Source organism: Phoxinus phoxinus (assembly GCF_949152265.1).
Source record: "Phoxinus phoxinus genome assembly, chromosome: 3".
NCBI classification, from domain to species: Eukaryota; Metazoa; Chordata; class Actinopteri; order Cypriniformes; family Leuciscidae; genus Phoxinus; species Phoxinus phoxinus.
The window spans coordinates 18,334,649-18,355,826 of record NC_136878.1 but is presented as its reverse complement, the minus strand read 5'-3'; the positions used below and the strand labels follow the sequence as shown (position 1 = coordinate 18,355,826).

General features: G+C 38.9%; 1 protein-coding gene and 1 long non-coding RNA gene across 2 annotated transcripts; both read right to left on the bottom strand.

The window, feature by feature from the left end:
* Positions 1–7,473: 7,473 nt before the first annotated feature.
* On the bottom strand, positions 7,474–18,718 carry nherf4b (NHERF family PDZ scaffold protein 4b). Its single transcript, XM_079608205.1, has 11 exons — positions 18,714–18,718; positions 14,470–14,497; positions 14,132–14,196; positions 13,357–13,568; positions 13,031–13,232; positions 12,771–12,907; positions 9,917–10,121; positions 9,618–9,814; positions 8,586–8,807; positions 8,038–8,256; positions 7,474–7,706 (listed from the first exon to the last, which is right to left on the bottom strand). The coding sequence occupies exons 2-11, from the start codon at positions 14,481–14,483 to the stop codon at positions 7,632–7,634; spliced, it is 1,548 nt and encodes a 515-aa protein (XP_079464331.1). The 5' UTR covers positions 14,484–14,497; positions 18,714–18,718; the 3' UTR covers positions 7,474–7,631.
* LOC306995603 lies at positions 15,784–18,415 on the bottom strand. Its single transcript, XR_013796895.1, has 5 exons — positions 17,978–18,415; positions 17,807–17,879; positions 17,634–17,685; positions 17,056–17,165; positions 15,784–16,171 (listed from the first exon to the last, which is right to left on the bottom strand). It is a non-coding gene; the product is annotated as an uncharacterized lncRNA (long non-coding RNA).
* Positions 18,719–21,178: the final 2,460 nt, after the last annotated feature.

Sequence of the window (21,178 nt, the reverse complement as noted above, 5' to 3'; positions counted from 1 at the left end):
ATTTATTTCCTGAATCATTCATAGAGACATTTATTTACATTTGTTTTTCATTTGTTAATCTTAATTTATTTAACATTTTGATTTGAAAAAAGAAGAAGATATTTGACCCCATTTAAATGATAATTTATTCAGGATGAAATAATGCAAAAATGGTAGATTTATAAGTCACAACATGGCAAAACATAGTGAGCACATGTTAAAATACTGATATAATAGATAATACTTCTCAGAAACACAGAGATTAAATATGTTAATGTCTTCCTGCAATGCAGACCATATGGCTTTACAGCACTCTGGATGATTATGCAGAATTGGGATCATGCACGGTGTAGCATCCAGTCAATATTGAGAAGGCCAGAACTGATGGTTAAATGACTTTTATTGCCGTCCGTGTCATCAACCAACGTAAGAGCTGGGTAAAATCAAATAAACCATGCATTACCATCACATTTCGACCGTTAACGTTAACTTACACAGCTCATTACATTAGTTTCAATCCGTTAGCATTATCAAATTATACATTTTACAATAAACATTTTAAGTAGCTCAAATATATATTTCGTTCACTCTACAAACCTTGTTCCCCAATTGACCGAAGCTAAACCTTGTAGTTGTACTTGTTTCTCCGTGGCGTTTTACTGTTTTTAACCGTGAACCTTTTCAGCCTTTCTCTTTCGTCTTTTCCGCCGTTTGTCAAAACTAAACTCTGGCCCCGTTACCATAGTTCCGGTTTCTATGGTTACCAAACAAAGCGCGATACCGCTTTACACTCCCACCAAATTATTTGCTGTTACACACATAAAAACACAAATAATTTCTTCAAGTTACTTAACCAAAATATAGAAATAATCTTGTAAACATGTTACAACTGTAACTTCAACATTTCAATACACTTATGTATTGTAAATTTACTTTTCACTATCTACTAGTAGCAGAACTAACTTATGAACTGGGCGTTCTACTACAGACATTTTGTTCACACGTTGACCCCTTTTGGTAAGATTTCTGTCTGCAAAGCCTATTTTGACCTTTCTGACAAGTCCATCTGTATCTTTCACAGTGTCCAAGATTCGCCCAAGTTTCCACTGGGATCGTGGTTGCATTTCATCCTTGTCCATTACTATGTCGCCTATTTGCATGTTTCTTTTAGGCTTGTGCCATTTTTGTCTGACCATCATGTTCTGCAGGTACTCCCTTTTCCATCTGCTCCAAAACTGTTCGAGCAAGTACTGTACTTGACGCCATCGTTTCCGTGCATACAAATCCTCCTTAACGAACTGTCCTGGGGGAGGCAGAGGAGTTGAGGTTTTCATTGTGACAAGATGATTTGGAGTTAGCGGCTCCAAACTGTTTGGATCGTTGAGACTATCTGTTGTAAGGGGGCGACTGTTTACGATAGCAGCTGCTTCATACAAGAAGGTTCTAAGTGAAGAGTCGGTGAGTCGACCTGGTGTGAGAGCCAATGTTGCATTAAGAACGTTTCTCACAGTCCGTATCTGTCGTTCCCATACTCCACCTGCGTGACTAGCATGAGGTGTGTTTAGGACAAAATCACATTGTTTTTCTGCAAGGAAGGTTGTCAGTTTGTCAGTGTCAATTTCGCCTTGTGCTGCATTCAGTTCGTTTTTGGCACCTACAAAGTTAGTACCCTGATCGCATTTTATTTGTCTGACAGAGCCTCTTAGAGCGATAAAGCATCTGAGCCCATTTATAAAAGTGTCCGTTGATAGGTCCTCTAACATTTCGACATGAATTGCACGTGAATAAAAGCATGTGAAAAGGAGGCCATACCTTTTATATTCTTTCCTTGCTTGTTTGGTCAGGAACGGACCAAAAACGTCCATACCACAGTATGTAAAAGGCGGAGAGTGTTCCATTCTTTCTGTGGGTAAGTCTCTCATTTTTTGTCCTTCCACAGGTCTCCTTTGTTTCCGACAGAACACACACTGGCGAATGCAGGATGCAACCGTTTGACTCAACTTTGGAATCCAATAGCCATTGGATCGTATCTCGTTCATTGTGAAGCCCTTTCCCTGATGATTGACCCTTTCGTGACAGTGAGCAATTATCAGTTTTGTGACATGATGGTCTCTGGGAATGATTGTGGGATGTTTCAATGAGCTGGGAAGAGATGAGTGATGGAGCCTTCCTCCCACCTTGAGCACATTGTCCTTATCCAAGAAAACATCCAAGTTGTACATTTTATTGTTCTTTGGAAGTTGTTTGCCTTTGCTTAATGTCTCTATTTCGTTTTGATATGCTTGTCTTTGTAAATCTTTGATAATCACAGTTTCTGTGTTTTGTCTTTCAGTTACAGTTGTGAGTGTCTTTGATTTGTCTTTGAGCAGGTATCGTCTGAGACGTGCGACTGCGCTGACTGCACGGGACCAGGATGAGAACTTTGTGAGCCGGTCACTAAGGCTTGTATGTTCAACCGTACCTGTGCTTAGTGTCTGTACTTTTCTCACCTCTGGGTCTCCTACTGGAAGTACAGCGGTCTCTTTTGTTGGAAGCTGTATTTTCTTATCCCACAGGAAGTGAGGGCCTGTGAACCAATTAGATGAAAGCAGTTCATTTATAGATGTGCCCCTGGATGCCATGTCTGCTGGGTTTTCGTTGGTAGGCACATAAAACCATTGTTGCAGTGAGGTACTGTTGCGGATTTTCTGCACTCTATTAGCAACAAACGTGTGAAACCGTCTCGCATCGTTGTTTATGTATCCTAGAGTGACCTTTGAGTCTGTCCAGAAGAATTCCTCAATATTGTCATAGAGCAGTTCCTCTCTTAGCGTGTTACTTACAGCGACTGATACTGCGGCTGCGGTAAGTTCTAGCCTTGGGATTGTAGTAACCTTTGTTGGAGAGACACGTGCTTTGCCCATGATGAAGGTACAGTGAACGTCTTCCCGTTTGTTTATGAGTCTGAGATAAGAACACTGTCCATATCCTGAGGTGCTTGCATCAGAAAAGTGGTGTATTTCTCTTTTTACCACTTCTCCAAAATCAGCAGGAACATAACATCTGCTGATTTGCACATTTTTTAGATTGTGTAGATCTCCTTTCCAGCACTCCCACCGTGGCTTAAGATGTTCAGGTAGTGGGTCGTCCCAGTCTGTTCCTTGACGACACATTTCTTGGAGAATCCCCTTTCCTTTGAGCACATAGGGAGCAATGAAGCCAAGGGGGTCGTATATTGCTGCGACTGTGGACAAGATGCCACGCCTGGTTGGTGTTTGGTCCTTTAGTGCAATGCTGAATGTAAAGCAGTCCTTATTCACATTCCAATAAATGCCAAGTGCTCTCTCTGTCTGAGTTTCCTTAAACGTCAAGTCCTTTGTTTTTGTATCTGTTGCATGCTCTGAAGCTGGAATGCTTTTTAAAACTTCAGAGTTGTTGGACACGAATTTGTGTAACCTTAGTCCACCCTTTGCACATAGTTCACGTGCTTCCTTTGCCAGTTGTATAGCATCCTTTACTGTCTCTGCACTGGTGACTCCGTCGTCTACATAGAAGTCTCTTGCTATGAACTGTGAGCCAACTGGATAGGCAGAACTGTTCTCTTTGGCTAAATGTTTGAGTCCATAGTTCGCACAACCGGGTGATGAAACGGCGCCAAAGAGGTGTACTGCCATCCTGTATGCTTGTGGTTGGCTGTTCATGTCTCCATCTTTCCACCATACGAAGCGCAAGTAGTCACGATCAATTTCCTTGACTTGGAACTGGTGAAACATTTTTTCGATGTCGCACATGAGAGCTACTTGGTGCTGTCTGAAGCGCACAAGCACACCAGTTAGGTTGTTGATCATGTCAGGACCGTTCAGTAAATGCTCGTTAAGACTGGTACCTTTGTGCTTTGCAGAGCAGTCAAAGACCACGCGCAACCTCTCAGGTTTCTTTGGATGATAGATGCCGTGGTGCGGTATGTACCATGTCTCTCCGGGCGGTCCATTATCATCCGTCTCTTCGGCATCACCTCTTTTGATGATGTCGCTCATGTATTTCATGTAGTCCATTTTGTATTTTTCATCTTTCATGAATTTGCGTTTGAGCTGGTTTAGTCTGGTTTCAGCGAGTTGTCTGTTATCTGGCATTAGTGGTCTTTCTTTAAATGGTAATGGCATTTCGAAATGTCCACTTTCAGTCTGTGTTATGCCATGCTCGAGTTTCTGAAGGAATACTAAATCCTCTTGCGACACAGTCTTTTCATTCCCGTCAGTCTCTTTGAAATCTCTTTCCAAAGCACGTATTGCATCTGCTGGAGTGGAGGGAGGGATTTCTTTAACAGTGACTCGGTGACAGAGACTGCTCGCCAAATCGGTTTCGTTGCATGTTGTCGAGTTGCCCACTATGCTCCATCCCAAATCAGTGTGAATGGCATAGGGCTCATTTTCTTTGCCTAAGATGACTTGTTTTGGTGCGAGAGCTCTAGGACAAGTATAACCTATGAGGAGACTTACTTCACAACTGAGGAGTGGAGGGACCTCGTCTACAATAGGTAGCAAGTGACTCCACTGTTTGGCTGTTTCACATGTAGGTATGTGTTTTCTGTTAGCAGGTATGTAATCCTTTGTGTATGCAGTGGGGAGTTTTATGACTGTGGCTGAGTTATAACCTCTCACTAAGAGATCAGACACCTTTCCACTGCTTACAACTGCATTTCTACCCATCATGGTAGTTAGTTTCAGCTTTACTGGACAAACATCTGCCTGCAGCTCATGTGTGACATCCTGATCAATGAATACAGTGTCGCTCTGTGTGTCTAATAACGCATAGACCAGTTTTTCCTTGAGTGGGTTAGTAGTAGTTGACAGCCACACTGGAACTATCATTGAGGTACTGACTGACTGTTCAGATCTGGCAACATTAAGTGACATGGCTGTTGCTGTTTCAGGTGAGTTACCTTGAGTTGCATTGTTTGTGCTCACGCGTGTTTCTCTTTGCAGACCGTTCCTGTAATTTTCATCGTGAAGACATGTTGGGTGTCGCTTTGTGCAAGTTTCACAAATGAGGCGGCGTTTGCAGTCCTTAGCACTGTGTCCTTGTTTTAAACAGCCATAACAAAGTCTATTGTCTTTTACATGTTTCCTTCTATTTTCTAGAGACATTTTCAAGAGGTCAGTGCACTTGTGAAGTTGATGGGTGCCTTGGCACATTGTGCATGGAAAGCCGTAAGGTGTTTTTGTTATTGTCCTTCTATCACTTTGTTCAGTTGTGTTTGTGTTAAATACACTTGCCTTGTTTCTTTTGATTTCCTTTGTGTGTCTTTGGTCGTTGTTTGTTTCCGTGCAGCGAAGTGCATGAATGGAGGTGACTGGATTGCAGGCGACTTCAGCTTCTAACGAGAGGAAGGAGGCAAAAGCACTAAAACTTGGAAACTCACCACCCTCCATTAAAGTCTTTGTTACCTGCCTGTTCCATCTCGCACTTATCCAGTCTGGTAGTTTGTGCAACATTTTTTGGTTTTCTTCGCTGTCGTTAAGTATTTGTAGCCCCTTTACATGAGGCATTGCAAGCATGCATGCGTTTATGAAATCTGCAAATGCCCTTAGTCCATCAGCATCTCTAGACTGCACCTTAGGCCAGTTTGATAGCCTTTCTCTAAATGCCTTCTGTATCACGAAGGGCTGGCCGTACCTTTGGTTTAATTTGTCCCAAGCGTCTTTGTATGCCTCTTCGTCGTTTCTAAAGAAAGTTCCTTCAAGGCATTTTCGAGCTGGGCCCGTTACATATCTTTTCAAATAGTACAACTTGTCTGCTGCTGAGATGCCCTTTTGTTCAATCAGTGATATAAACGTGGATTTCCATTCAATAAAGCTTATTGGTTCGCCACTAAACACTGTTGGTTCTGGCGTAGGAAGTCTGTTCAGTTTAATGCTGTCCTGCACTGCTTGAGCTAGTTGAGTGACACTAGGGGGAATTGTTTGCACAGGAATGAAAGAGAGTGCTGGTGTGGGCTGTTCGGATGTGAGGTATGGGCTCACCTGTTCACTTTTTATTGACCGAACATCATCCACCTGTGATAACTCTCTGTCATATGCTTCAAACCTGGCTCGAGCTGCTCTCACGTCCTTCTGTGCTTTCAAGCGTTCCAACTCTGATGTTTGAGCTGCCATTTTTTTCTTGTGCTCCTCCTCTAGAGCTTTTATCTTTTCCTGTTGTCTTTGTTCCTCTAGTACGATCTCATATTCAGCCTCTTTTGCAGCTAGCTCTGCCGCTGCGTCGGCTCGTTTTGCTGTGAGCTGTGAAGCTGAGGACCGTTGGCTGCGATTTGATGCTGCGGTTGAGCCGTATATGGACTGGGCATAGTCGTGCTTTAAAAGTCCACGTAAACGAGTTCTTTCGCGCTCTGCATCAAAATCCTCATCAACACCACTTACTCTTTCCAGAATTATCCTTACAATGTCACGAGTTATTGCATCACATGCATCAATCTTTCTTCTTATGTCAGATGATGGTGCCATTTGGTCTCTTATTTCTGAATATAAATTTGATACATCATTTCTCATTTGCTCTATTATGTCTGCCAGTTCTGACATCTCCTTGTCTGTGATGTCTAACTTTAACCTTTCTCTTGTTTCGCGTACCTGTTTTTTCCATTGTTCATAAAGAGTTGTTAGTTTTTTTTCCTTTTTACTCATTTCTTCTTTTTGGAATGTTCTCATCTTTTCCGTTTGTACTTTAACTCTTTCAGAACGTCTTGGCAACTCTGTCATGCTTTGAGCTTTGTTTTGAAGCTCTGTTAAGATTTGTTCTTTTCGTGTGATTGAATCTTTAATGTTTTGTCTATCCTCAATTTCATCTATAAGTGAGTCTTTTAAATCTTGAATTTCTTGTTGTAGACTTGTGATCTGTTCATTCATGTCCATTTGACTTACTGAAGCAGCCTGTGATTCTTCCATTTTGAGCACTTTTCAATGAACTGTTTTATTTTCTGACCAACTTCTGTCATCTGCTGGACATCGCGGGTATTGCCGTCGGATCTTGTAGCCACGTTGTGCAGCAGGTGGCGATGGCCGCAAGCTCTTACTGTAGCATCCAGTCAATATTGAGAAGGCCAGAACTGATGGTTAAATGACTTTTATTGCCGTCCGTGTCATCAACCAACGTAAGAGCTGGGTAAAATCAAATAAACCATGCATTACCATCACATTTCGACCGTTAACGTTAACTTACACAGCTCATTACATTAGTTTCAATCCGTTAGCATTATCAAATTATACATTTTACAATAAACATTTTAAGTAGCTCAAATATATATTTCGTTCACTCTACAAACCTTGTTCCCCAATTGACCGAAGCTAAACCTTGTAGTTGTACTTGTTTCTCCGTGGCGTTTTACTGTTTTTAACCGTGAACCTTTTCAGCCTTTCTCTTTCGTCTTTTCCGCCGTTTGTCAAAACTAAACTCTGGCCCCGTTACCATAGTTCCGGTTTCTATGGTTACCAAACAAAGCGCGATACCGCTTTACACACGGTTTAGGCAGTTTCATACAGAAAAACTGAGATGTTGAAGTGCAAATATAGTTCAGAGAAATTAGCTAACCAGTGAAACACTATTTAAAGATAATTCTCAAAGTACTAATCTCATTGACATTATCAGGACTGTTTTATGGCCATTCCAACTATGACTGACTAAGTCCGGTCATCATCAGACAAGTCATCAGTCTTCAGTGTTGGGGGTTTAGCAGCACTCGAAACACTTTCCTCCTGAAACAAATGGTACATGAACAAATATAAATAAAGTTAACGAAGTTGATGTTTTTGCTGATGTGTGTGTGTGTGTGTGTGTGTGTGTGTGTGTGTGTGTGTGTGTGTGTGTGTGTGTGTGTGTGTGTGTGTGTGTGTGTGTGTGTGTGTGTGTGTGTGTTACAATCACAGTATTAGCCAATCAGATATGGCTTACTAGGCAGGGATTAAGTTTACTGCTTGTTTAGGTTTAGCGTAAGACATTTTGTTTGTGTGTGCTTCTCTTCATGCCTCCACCGACACTGATAAACCAAACACGAGAAAGCACAACAATACATATTGCATAGCCTACCTCAGAGATTGTTGCTAGTTTGTTCACAGTGATTGGCTTCCCATTCTTCTTCAGCCAGTCATAACCTTTCTGATCTACTACTAGTAAAGAAAGAGTGTCTCCTGCTCTCTTCACATGTAAGATCACATCCTCCACAGACTTTTTCTCCACATTCTGTCCATTCACCTCCACCACCACATCACCCTGAAGCAGACCTGAACCTGAGCCTCCCGCTGCTACCTAAAAAATGTTGGTAATTTTAAGTAATACACCGTCATATCTACTTGAAATTATATATTTTACTTGTATTCTACAAGTAAAATAGGCTATGTCAGAGCATGTAACTTAGTTGCATCACTGTTGTTTTATAAACTGTACTGTTTATGTAATTCTATCATTTCTAACAAATGAAGACTCCCATGATACTGTAAATGGGCTGATTTTCCAAGAGTATACTTTTGTGAAGAGTTCCCACAGATCCAGAACAAAGGTTCATTTCTATCCAGTCCAAACATCTGAAGTCAGTATCGTCTAAAGGCTGATTTGTCAGTGAATGGGCTTCATTGTACCTGGCTGATGAAAGTTCCAGGTTTCTGTTGGACGCAATCCAACTGGAAGCTAAAACCAGCCGAGCCCCTCTGCACGTCACAGCGTCTAACATTAGGATCAATCTGCACATCCACCTCAGGCTCAACAGAGGGCACTGCAGGATTCAGCGTCATTGGGATTTCCTTTTTCTCCGGGCTACCAGATGTAACATCCACACAGAACAGTAAGGGGGAAAGGCCCAGCTGAAAAGTAGACAAACGGACATTAGATCATAAAATACGATCTATCTTAAAAAAAAATGTATAAATTTTTTATTTTTTTGACGAATTCATTATTGATTTATCAATCTGCCAATGGGTGATTCTGCAATTAGGTGAACATAAAGAAAGATAATAAATATCAGTTTGGTTCAGTTGTAGATTTGTTACCTTTAAATGTTTTTATTGTGTTTCTTCCCTTTTCTTAATTAAAAATGTTTAAAACAACATTTCATATATCTTCAATAAATATTTTTTTTTCATTAAATATTTATTTGTGTTAATTTTATAACAAAGAATTGTTATGCTGTCATCATCATCACGCAAAGCATTACGTTTTGATTAGCATTAAGCTAATTGAGTTTATTAAATAAATATTTTGTGTGTTTTTTTTTAATAATGATCCTAAGAGTAGCCTAGCTCCTTCTTTTTCTTTTTCTTTTTCTTTTTTGCTTTAAATTTTCATTACCAAATGCGTTAAAATTTCTGAATTTCGTTTATTTTCAAAGTAGTTCAAAGTTAGTTGATTACAAACTAAGTAGTTTTTTTTTTTTTTAATCCAGGCTTGTTTCTCCAAAAAAACACCACAAATTGTACAAATTACCATCACACACAATATCAAATATCCACACCACACTGATCACTTTGGTTGATCAAGGCCATAATCAGAACTTTATTCCTGTGAATTTTTTAAACACTTGATAAATGCTATTTGAAGAAACTTAATTTTTTTTCAAGAAGTCAAAAGTGTCCATAATTGAAGAATCACCCCCATATTATACTTTGTATATTCACCTTAGTGTAGAAGTCATGGCCCTGAGGTGGCATAGTTGTGAGGTCGACCTGCTGCCCACTCTGTCTGATTTTGCTGACAACTTCATCATGACTCAGTGAGTCTGTGGATTCTCCGTTCACTTCAAGAAGCATCTCACCTTCTTTAACACCTCCCAGTTCAGCAGGGCTGCCATTATCCACGTCTCTCATCATGTGGTCTGTATAAACCAAACATACATATGTAGACAGCAATCCATTTGTGTAGCTGTACAAATAGATTACAGATAAATTACATGTCAAAGTGTGTGTTTGCCTCTCACCAGTGCGTCCTGCTCCAACCGTCTCCAGCCTGAGCACGAAGCCGTACCCTTCCGGCCCCAACACCAAATGCAGTCTGTGGGGCCGATACGGCATGTTCTCTGCGTCAGCCAGGGCTGGGAGAATGGGCATTTTCCTACAGGCATAACTCTTCTCACTCTCACTGTCAATAACCAGCACTGTCATGTGATCACTGCACTTCTTCACCTGGAAATAACCAACATGTGAGTGACAAAAGGTCTGCATGCTGCCCATGAGTTTCACACAGCAAAGAAGCTCAGAAGAGCTTTGTACACTGCAAAAATGTTTGCAAGAACAAATATTTTAACTTTCAGTTGCCATATAAAGTGGAAAAAAATTATGGTTTAACATTGCATGTAATTGTACAAAAAAACACAATGTAACATTTTGGAAGTTCGAACTAAGAATTGCCATATAATTTACTGTGAAAAATAGTCTCATGATGATAATATTTAGTTTCTGCTTATTTTTGTAATCAGTAGTATACATTATGGTGTTTTGTTACATTTTCTGTTATTTGGTTAATGTTTGCTGTATTATTTTAGTGTCTTTGTGTTGTTGAAACTGTACACTGTATATACAAGAACTGGTCATGTTTTATGGCCAGGCCACTTTCGATGAATTCTAATTCATGTTTCTTTCTGTTTTACCGTCTGTTTTATTATTGTGGCTATAAGTACATTTTAAGGTAGAAAGTAAATTTTGATATTGTCCTGCGCGGGTGTAGCCTATTGACGCAGGAGTATAAACGGAAAAGTCTTTAATAATAAATAAATAAATAAAAAACACGCAAGAGATTATCAGGAATATAGAATATAACACAAACTATAGGCCTGGAGGCCGAGGCAAAGCCACAGCGAGGCACATCTCAGGTGGAGCCAAGGTGCCTGAGGTCTAAGGCGGAGCAAGTGGGACTAAGGACCGAGGTGAAGCCAGAGGGAAGCGGAGCCAGACAGAGCAAAGGGGTGTAGAGACGGAGCGCATCGGATGGCTCAGAAGTCCATGGCATAGACAGGGCACCTGGGCCACAAGGGCGATGGTATTTAGTGAAACCGAGGGAAGGAGAAGCCAAGGAAGAGCTGACAGGTCGATGGACCGAGGTGGAGTGACTGGATCAGTGGCTGGAGGCAGAGCCGGGGGAACCTATTGCCTGAGCAACGCTGGAGAACTGAAGAATTTAGGCAAATCCAGAGTGGTTTCAGAGGAGGAACCGAGGAGCTGAAGTGAACCAGCAGAGACGGAGCTGAAGAACTAGCTGCTTTTGGTAGAGGAGGTAGGAAAGGGAGGCTGGGCAGGATCTCTGGCAACAGAGGAGATTTCAAGCTGGGTGGGAGTAGCAGGGCTGGGAGAACCAGGTAAACTTCCACTTCCCTTTCAAAATAATTCCCAGAGGCCAGGCACAACACATCCACGTTGGCTGTGGGTGGGGCTTTCCTCCATGCCCTCGAACTCTACAAGCAGCTCCACAGGGATGGACGATGTACCCGGCTCACGCACCTGGTCAGGCGTTTTGCAAAGCTTGGGCTCCTAGGCGATGGTTGGCTCTGTCCTCCTTTCAGGTTGTGGCTTGTGCATCGTGGCAGGCTCATGGATGGACTCTTGATCTGGAGCGGGGCTGGTGACGGCCTCTTCAGCAGGGCAGATGATGTTTACAGGGACCCCCAGTTCACCAGAACCCACTCCATGAACTTAGTGAACGTTCCTTGAGAACCATAACCCGTGATGCGAATCTTTGTGTGCTTGTTCAAACTAGTGAAAAAAAGCTCATAAGGAGTGATCGGGGAAGTGGGTTAGGCTCGACAGATGGAGAAATCTATGGGTGTGACATTTTCTGTTCCAGCAGCTGGACTGCCGGTGAGTCCATTGTTTTGGTCCGTTTTTCTGTCACACGTGGTGTATTGAAGTATAAACAGGAAAGTCTTTAAATTAAATCCAAAAATCAAACACACAGGAGATTATCAGGAATTGAGTATATAACACAACCACATAAACGAACAAATGAACTAGCAAACTCAGGGCTTGTAAACAGAGAACGTAAAAAGAAAAAGAAAAGAAAAACGAGAACAGGTGGTTGGAATTAGGAATTATGGAAACTAATTAGCTAACAAGGAAACTAAGGAGACCGGGAACAGATCAAACAGTGAAACTGAAACGAAAACATTACCTACACAATACAAATATATATTTTTATTTATTTATATAATGGTCTTTTTAAAATTTCATCACTTGAAATTAAATATGAAATATGGTTATAAGTTTTAAAACATATAGGCACCAATATGCCATCCTGTAATATATTGATTGCTTGGTCAAAAAAAGGTCACTGTTTGGATTATAAATAGACAAATAATAAATGATTATTATTGCAGTGATTATTATGTTTCTAGCATGTTATATGCTAGTATGTAGGTCAGGTGGATGCTGCACATTGGTGGTGGTTGAGGAGATTCCCCCTTATGTAAAGCGCTTTGAGTGCAGAGAATATCGCTTTATAAATGTAATGAATTATTATTATTATGTAACTTTTCATTTCTTAAACAACCATGTAGGAGGACGTATCATGACCATATTCCAGGCATCAGGCTCAAATTGTGAAAGAATAGTTGGGAGGGAGCATGAATAATAATTTTCACACATGAATTGGCACCTCTGACCTTAAAGTCCCCGTGAACCAGAAGTTACAAACAACTTTTCTCCAGTGTTGTGGCGTATTTCCAAGTGAAATGGAATATTGAGGGCAGGGTTTTACTTCTGCGCTCCTCCTCCCCATCTCTCGCTCATAGCAGACTAACGGTTTGCCACGCCACAGTGTATCTAAAGCAAGTCCTTGCTTACCATTCTGCTGATGGCAGAGTGTGTGAGTCCACAGGCCATGGCCCCATCCATCCAGATCAGCCGGTCACCTTTCCTCACTCCTGCCTTCTCTGCGGCACCTCCTTTCACTGGGCTTGCTGCGAATTTGCCTTTCTCACCTACACCAGATAAACCAGAAAATGCACACTTGACCTTTAACCTCACTTCTTTTAAAATGAACTTACAAACAGCATCACAGATTTTTTTTTGATTTTTTTTATGTGAGATACTGTGATTCTTACCTTCCACAGGCAGTATGTTGAGGCCCAGGCCGGTTGCATCTTTCTTGATGTGGCAGAGACGAGGAGGCCTCCATCCTTCTCCGCGGCTGGCTTTAGCCAACTCTCTAAGGTCACGGCCCTCAGAAACAGCCTGGTCGTAGGCCTTTTCATCTAACACCAGAAAGCAGAACTGTGATCCACTCACCTGAATCATACGGGCCACCTAAGAAAATGGGACAAACATAATTAAGTAATCTGTTGCAAAGCCTGAAACAAAAACCATATGTTTATAGCTTGTACAGTAAAAAACATACAATAATTGCAAAACAAAGATCAGGACTTCTCACCTTCATGTGTTCCACATTGTCAACAAACTTCTCATTGACTTCAAGCAGGTGGTCCCCATCCTTGAGCCCACTCCGCTCTGCCACACCCAATGAATTCAGATGCCTGATTATGTGACCCTGCCGCCCTCTTTCCACACGCAGACGGAAGCCAAAGGTTTCTCCTTCTTCCCTCCTCAGCACACACACACGTGGTGTGGGATTTGACACATTTTCTGTCAGCACAGACTGGAGTTAAATGAACAATCTGTACACTTTACGGTATACTAAACTATGGTAACACATTTTAGCAGCGTTTTGTATTTGTATTATTCTGTACTGTATTTGTTTATAAAATATAATTATGGTAGCCTATAGAGCAGGGATTCCCAAACTTTTTTGCTAGACAAACCTCTTTGATCTAAAATATTTATTTGAAGACCAAAAATGAGATTGTAAGTCAATATTTCAATAATTTAACAACACAGTGGAATGTTTGTAGTTCTCTGATGTTGGTTAATGGTCACATGACATACAGGTAATCAAATTAAATACTTATTATTTTTAGTAGATGTTTATTTTTTTTATTTGTATGATTTAATTCATTATTAGCTTTCCATCTTGGGAAACCCTGGTATAGAACAGATATCTGAAACATGTAGTGGTATCAGTAAAAAACAATGAACAAAAATAAATAAAAAACACAATCAAATCATTTTAATTCTTCTAAATCTCAAAGTATCCAGTCTATCCACACACAAAAAGGCACTAATAATGCCAAATACAAGAACTCATTAACCTGTATCATCTTCAGTCACCATGGCTGGATTGTCTATCCCCTCCTTGGGATTGAAGGTAAACTTCCTTAATGAACATAAGAACAGGGAATGAGTTTCTCTGATAAGTTCTGTACACAAGCAGCCAATGAGATCCAGTGCACTACCATAAACAAGTCAATATACCCTCAGAGGTATCACTGTATTATCGTACACTCGGAGATCTGATGAAGCCATAAAGTGAGGCGTGTCCGTCCATGTGCACGCTTATCAAACCAGAAGGCACAAAGTCAAAAGCTGTATAGCATGTGTGAATGTGTCTGTGAAGGGACACGACACGAGCCATAAAAACATTACTTACTCTGTCAGCTCCATGACATCCCGCAGCACTGCAATTAAAGTAATGAGGGAGATTGAACAACTTGAAATTATGAAAAGTCAATCACACCTCAAATTCCTGGACGAAAAACACAGATTCCTAGTGTTGTGTCAAAACTAGTCATTTTGCTTTAAAAAATACAATTTAACCTCTGGATTTTATAAACAGATCTTGACTCAGAAAATGTGGTTACAGCTCATCTGCTCTGACTTCCCTTTATACTTGGTCATCCATAGTGAGAACATGTGATGTTTGTTAGCTAAAAACAATCAAAATAGTGTTTGCCTTCGGTTGATAGGCTTTGATTAAACACCTAGTTAAATATGCTTTGGAATGGATGTTTACATTGTTGGCAATAGTTGACTATTGTATGGTTGACTGGCTATCTATTGCCAGTCAACCAAGAATTTTATATTGTTGACAATGGCTCTATATTAAGTACAGCACATGTCAAGAATGACACGGTAAATCATGTCACCGCATTCTGCACATTACTTTTTGTTTATAGCTTAAGCTGACTCATAGTCAATTTCAAAAGTCACAAGTTAAAAATCCGGAAATGTTATAAATACAAAGAAAATAATACAATGGAGATTGGTTGTATTTTTTCTCATATGTAAAATAACAGAACCCAGTGGCCTTGAGATCACACAAACACCAAAGTGACCATGGAGTGACCATGATTTACTTTTGAGCTAATCATTAAAACAGTTTACTTTTCCCATAAAATAAAACAAAATAAATAAAATAAAATAAAAAATACATAAATAAAAATAAAATAAAAAACACCTTTTGAAGCCTTTTTCCCCACACAGCAAAAACGCCAGTGTACATTTAACTCAATTTGAGTCCCATTTAACACTCCTGAAATGTATATATGACTCCCTCCATTTTGGAGTTAAAATAACACTTTTGAAAGTGTGAAATATATACATTACTCGTGGAGTACATTTGAACACTTACAGTGTTTAAAAATAACACTTTTGAAAGTGTGAAATATATACATCACTCATGGAGTACATTTGAACACTTACAGTGTTCAAATGTATTCCGTGAGTAATGTATATATTTCACACTTTCAAAAGTGTTATTTTAACTCCAAAATGGAGGGAGTCATATATACATTTCAGGAGTGTTAAATGGGACTCAAATTGAGTATAAAAGCAAATAATTTAACCTAACATTGAATGCACATCAAAACAATCCAGAAAGTTAAATTGTAACCTTAGTCTGGGAACATAGTAGAATTCATTTCATTGTAAGGTTAAAAAAAGGCAAAATGCAAACAGTTGTTTTAACAAACTAGTTTTTTTTATTAACGAACAAGCCCCTTTACATCATAGGTTAACTTTTAAAATAAATTATGAAGGCACAATAAAGGCATTTCTGTCATCATGATTATGTGAAAGCTGCTCATCAAATTGTCTGTATCTCTGTAATATTTCAAGTCCTGTACATGTCAGTGAATGCAAGTCCTGTGAAGTTGAGTACCTTCGACTTTGCAACAGTACAGCAGTACTTGAGTCAACACAACATTCAGCGGATGAACAACAGTTGCAGGATATGAGTGGATCAGTTGTGTCCAGTTGCTAACAGTAAAGTTCAGTGCATATATAGTTGTTTCACAGAGCAGGAAAGGCCGTGCAGATCCAACTTTATCAAAATATCCTGGAGTGCTGGTTCCCTACACAACACAAAACCAGACCAATTACAATTAATACTTGTGTTTTATAAATACAAGTTTATGGTGGAAAAAGTTAAATCATCTTAGACTTTTGTGACTCAAACAAGAAACTATTTTGGTTAGATTAAGACTTGAATTTACTTTTTTCCAAGTAAATAAAATACTTAATTCAAAAAAAAAAAAAAAAGTAAATTCTGTCAAATTATTCACCCTCATGTTGTTCCAAACCAGTAAGAGTTTTGCTCATCTTCAGAACAATTAATGAAGATATTTTTTATAAAATCTAAGAGATTTCTGTCCCTTCATCAACAGCCTTTTCAACTATAAATTCCAAAGCCACAGAAAGGTATAAAAGAAATCATAAGTAATCCATGTGACTCAAGTTTAACCTCAATTTTTTTTATTACGAAGCAACAAGAGTGCTTTGTTTGCACGAAAAACAAACAAAAAAACTCAACTTTATTTACAAATTATTAATCTTCAATGCACGCTTACTTAACATCTGCTCTCACGTCAACAACATGCACGAGTTGTAATGTTCTCATGAACGCATGTTGGAAATTAATATTTTATAAATTAAGTGGTAAATGTTTTATTGCTGCAAACACAGCACTTGCATAGTCAAATTGATATTAAAACACTGGCATCACATGGAGTACTTTAATGATATACCTTTATACCTTTCTGGGGCTTGAAAGTGGTAGTTGCGTGGACTGTCAATGGAGGGACAGGAAGCTTTCAGATTTCATTAAAAATATCTTCATTTGTATTGTGAAGATGAAAGAAAGTCTTACATGTTTGGAACGAGATGAGGGTAAGTAATTAATGACATAATTTCCATTTTTGGGTGAAATAACCCTTTAGGAATAAATTAAGACACGCACATTACGAAATCTCACTAAATGGTCAGCTGCCGGAAGAATCTTTGTTCCCTTCTGGTGGCTTTGTGATGTTGGGGGCAGGTGATGGGCAGGGATTTCCCAATCAGTTGAGTCTAAAATTAAAAAGCAAGAAAACATCTACCTGTCAAATCATGAAAACAATTGGTTTGAAAATTCGTTTTAAGTAAAAAGAAAAGAAAAAAAGAATTAAGAAATCCAAAATTTCCACAAGTTAAAAAATAAATACGACCTCACGTTATGTCAATCACGCTTGCACACTGCCTCCGAAACTTTCATCCGTCATTAAAAAAAATCTAAACGGGTTTGATTTTCTGCGTTTTTCGCATCCGTAACAAGCAGTTTGAATGGTGCTTTGACAATTTTTCTTTGACGAAAAAACACATATACGAAAATTTCGGACTCAGTGTGCAATGGCCTTTACTTTTGTAAAGTAATTTGACAAATTCAAAATGAGTGTCATGAAACACAAAAAAATCTAGTTATACCAAATGGCAACAAAACAATGATTTTTTTTTTACCTTTATGCACATGATTCTCTCATATGTTGTGTTAAATCTTACCTTCACTAGGTTCTAGTAAACACCATACATGTTTTCAGTTAAGATAGGTGTGCTGGCAAACGAGAGTAAAAGATAGTTTGAGGATAAATACATTATGATATTTGCACATCACAAATATTGTCATAAAAAATATCATTATGAAATACGTATTGTAAATGAGTTAAAACACTTACTTTGTGTTTTCACTGTTAAATGCAAACTCCGTGTCTGCACTGCGTCACGAGTCAAAGATGTAACGGGCCTAGTCTGTGAGAAAGGTTTAGGCGCGCACATCATATAAATATCGTTATAAAACAATATAATGCCATGAAATACATGTTTTAAATTTGGTTAAAAACACTTACTTTCGGAGTTTTCCCTGTTAATGTTACAAGCAATCCTCGTCGTCGTCAGCTCCGTATTGAGCCAAAGATGTCGCCTTTGAGAAAAGTTTCGGCTCGGTTCAGCGCGCAGAGCATTTAAATATCGCTATAAATCAATATGTTAAAAAAATACATATTGTAGATTAGACAAAACACGTACTTTCGTCGTTTCCCTGTGTAAAAGCAACCTCATCCTCGTCTGCTCCTCATCGCGCGTCGACGGAAATGCCTTTCTGAGAGCGGTTTAGCCGTGGACAGCACATAAATATTGTTATAAAACAATATGATGTAATAAAATGATATAAAATGCATACATAAACACTTAATATGATATTATATCTGCGTTGTCCCTCCTTATATGCCTTGCGGCGCGAGTCAAAGAAAATGGCGTCTTTGAAAAAAGTTTCAGTTCGTTTCGTCGCGCCCAGCGCGTAAATGTCCCGGATGTAACTAATTACACTCTCTCGGTGTTTATAGATTTAACTCTACATATTTTCACCAGCCAGAGGGTGCGGTTTACACTAGCAGTGTTAATTCAACACCAGAAAATTAACTCTTTACTCTAGGACTCTTTAACACCAGGATTTCAACACTGGAGATTTTGCTGTGCATGCTTACACATTTTTACAGTTAATGGATGAATAATCATAGTTAAAAACACAGTACAATCTTTCAAAACAGAAAAAAATATTGTGAAGAGAGCCAGAGGTAGGCTTACCTCCTGTGCAGTCTCTTTGTCTCATAGCGGCGCCAATGAAATATGCGTGTCAGGAACACATTAAGCTGAAGTGGATACACTTCTCTCATATGTTTGTCTTCCTGCTCCTCTTTTAATGATTTAAGTGTGCTCATAAAGAGGGGCCTTTGTTCCAGACCCTGGGTGTAAACACAGTCATTCTCTCTGTAAGTCTCACACCTGCATCAGCACTCAGCATACACCCTCATACAACTGCACTGCATGGCCCGTTGCAAAGACTACATTGACTACAATTGCTTATGCTTTTAAGAGTCTGTGAGGATAATAGTTTAAAAACAAATGCATGTAAGGCAAGAACAGCAAATTGTGAATACAATTTTGTAATATAAGAGCCGAGGTAACATAAAAGATGCAAGAGGGCATATGCGGGGAAGCAAGATGGAAGGAGTCTCATCTTTAAGGACACAGTGCTAACCGGCTAAGATTTAATTAAAATTTTCTGAGAGAGTGTAAGATAGTTAGAGGAATAATGAAACCAATCTGAGATTAGCTTAAGGACATTCTGAGACCAACCTATACAATTCAGATGTCCTGATGGTAATATTAATATTGACTGTTTTCCGGTGCATTTTTTTTCTAGACTTTTACCTTTTGATTATTCTCAGGTTCTGTAAAGTAAGTCAAATCTGTCCTAAAATAAGCTTCTGGATTTTCATACTTATAATCCATAGAAGACTTCTTTGTGGTCTGTTAAGCTCACTTTTTTAGAAATCAAAGACTTTTGGCAGGTGAGCTTCTTAGTTTCAATTACATAGTTTTATTATTTACAGGTTACTTTATAAAGTAGCCTACTGATATATATTTAAAAAAGACAATACAACATCAAAAGCAAATATTTTACAATCGTTGTCGGTCAGAGGCATCAATGGCATGGCATCACTGGAGAAGCTGTTCCAAAGAATCAGCATCTGCCTTCATCTTCTCCTTTTAGCCTTTTATAGACCATCTGAATTCTTGAGGTCGTCATCTTTGGAAATCCCCTTATTATTTATTAGTCTTCTACAGACAATCAATCAGATCCTAATCCTTGAGGTCATCAGTACTTAAAATTCCCCTCATAATTTATAAGTCTCTTACAGACAATTTATCTAATCCGAAATCGTGAGGTGTCATGAGTTCTGGGAATTCCTTTCAGACATGTCTAAAGCCTTTCGCCTCTTTGTTCTCCTTCTTCTAACTTTTCTTCTTTGTTACATCCTCCTGCGCCTTGTCCGCAACACATCCGACGGTAATGCATGCATTTTTCTTCTTTCTCCAGCAAAGCTCTTTCTAATACATGTTTCTTCCTCTCTTTTCTACCAGCATGCTTTTTACTAAATGCTACATTAAGTGTGGTAGGTTTTTCTTTATAATCCACTTTCTTAATAAATCGGTTACAATAACAATTGTGGCGTTTTTCTTTATAAACCACTTTCTTAATAAACCAGTTACAAGTGTGGTTGATTACAATACAGAAGTTTTACACACAAAAAATGCATAGGCTACTTGTAACAGGATAATTGTATATTTTCCACAACACTAAGTATTGAGAAAGGTCATGACCAAAACTTTTGCCACTTTTTCATTAAAGCAGTGGTTTTATCTTGTAAAAACCCTTAAATTTTAGTGTGCAGACTTTTTTGAAGTGTTTCCCTAATTGGAGTATTTGGATTATGCACCTCATTTAGACAATTTTGGTGAGTTCCTGGCTATTCTTTGATATCAATATCAATAATAGCAATACCAACCATTTAGATTATACATAGGCCTATTGTTTACACAAAGTTTGATCTGTACCAGTTTTTATTCATAATAACACAATATATATACCGGTATATATTTTTTTACACTTAATGAAATTCAATATTTAAAGTGGCATGAAAAATAAGTTGCAAGAGTCTTTTCTTCCCTATTGTGTGAATATCCGTTTGAAATATCCTTCTCGGACAAGAAAAAAATGTTGGGCGGGACTTAATTTTATCCACTGGGAAATGATTGTTGGGTGGTTGTGGTTTGCTAATGCGTGATCTCAAGACAGGTTGTCCCATCCTCACGCCAGTAAACACATCATCAGAGAAAAGAAGAGATGTCACTGCAAGAGGGAGGGGAAGTTTGATTTAAGATTACGAGAGCACACAAATAAAATAAAAAAAGATGTGCATGGATAAATCATTTATAATAAATACTGCAATTATTCTGCCTTTACTAGTGTGTGTGAACTAGCTTTACAGATAGCTGACAGTTTACAATAAAGAACCAGGAAGCGTCTTGCTCTTTTATGGAGTTTTACTGGAAAGACTGTAAAACTGTAACATACAAACAAAGATAATGCATATTACAATCTCAAAAGGGTGAATGTACAATGCAAATATAAAATAAGTAGCTTAGAATGAACTAAAACCCTCAAAAAACGATCGCATTAGCACAATGCTAATATTAATGGAAAA

Bases quoted from the DNA above. Each gene is read 5' to 3' on its own strand.
- nherf4b (XM_079608205.1), bottom strand. The intron at 10,122-12,770 runs GTAAGCAAGGAC...GGTTATTTCCAG, and splicing joins ACTCTGCCATCAGCAGAATG to GTGAAGAAGTGCAGTGATCA. The intron at 8,808-9,617 runs GTGAATATACAA...TCTACTTTTCAG, and splicing joins GCCATGACTTCTACACTAAG to CTGGGCCTTTCCCCCTTACT.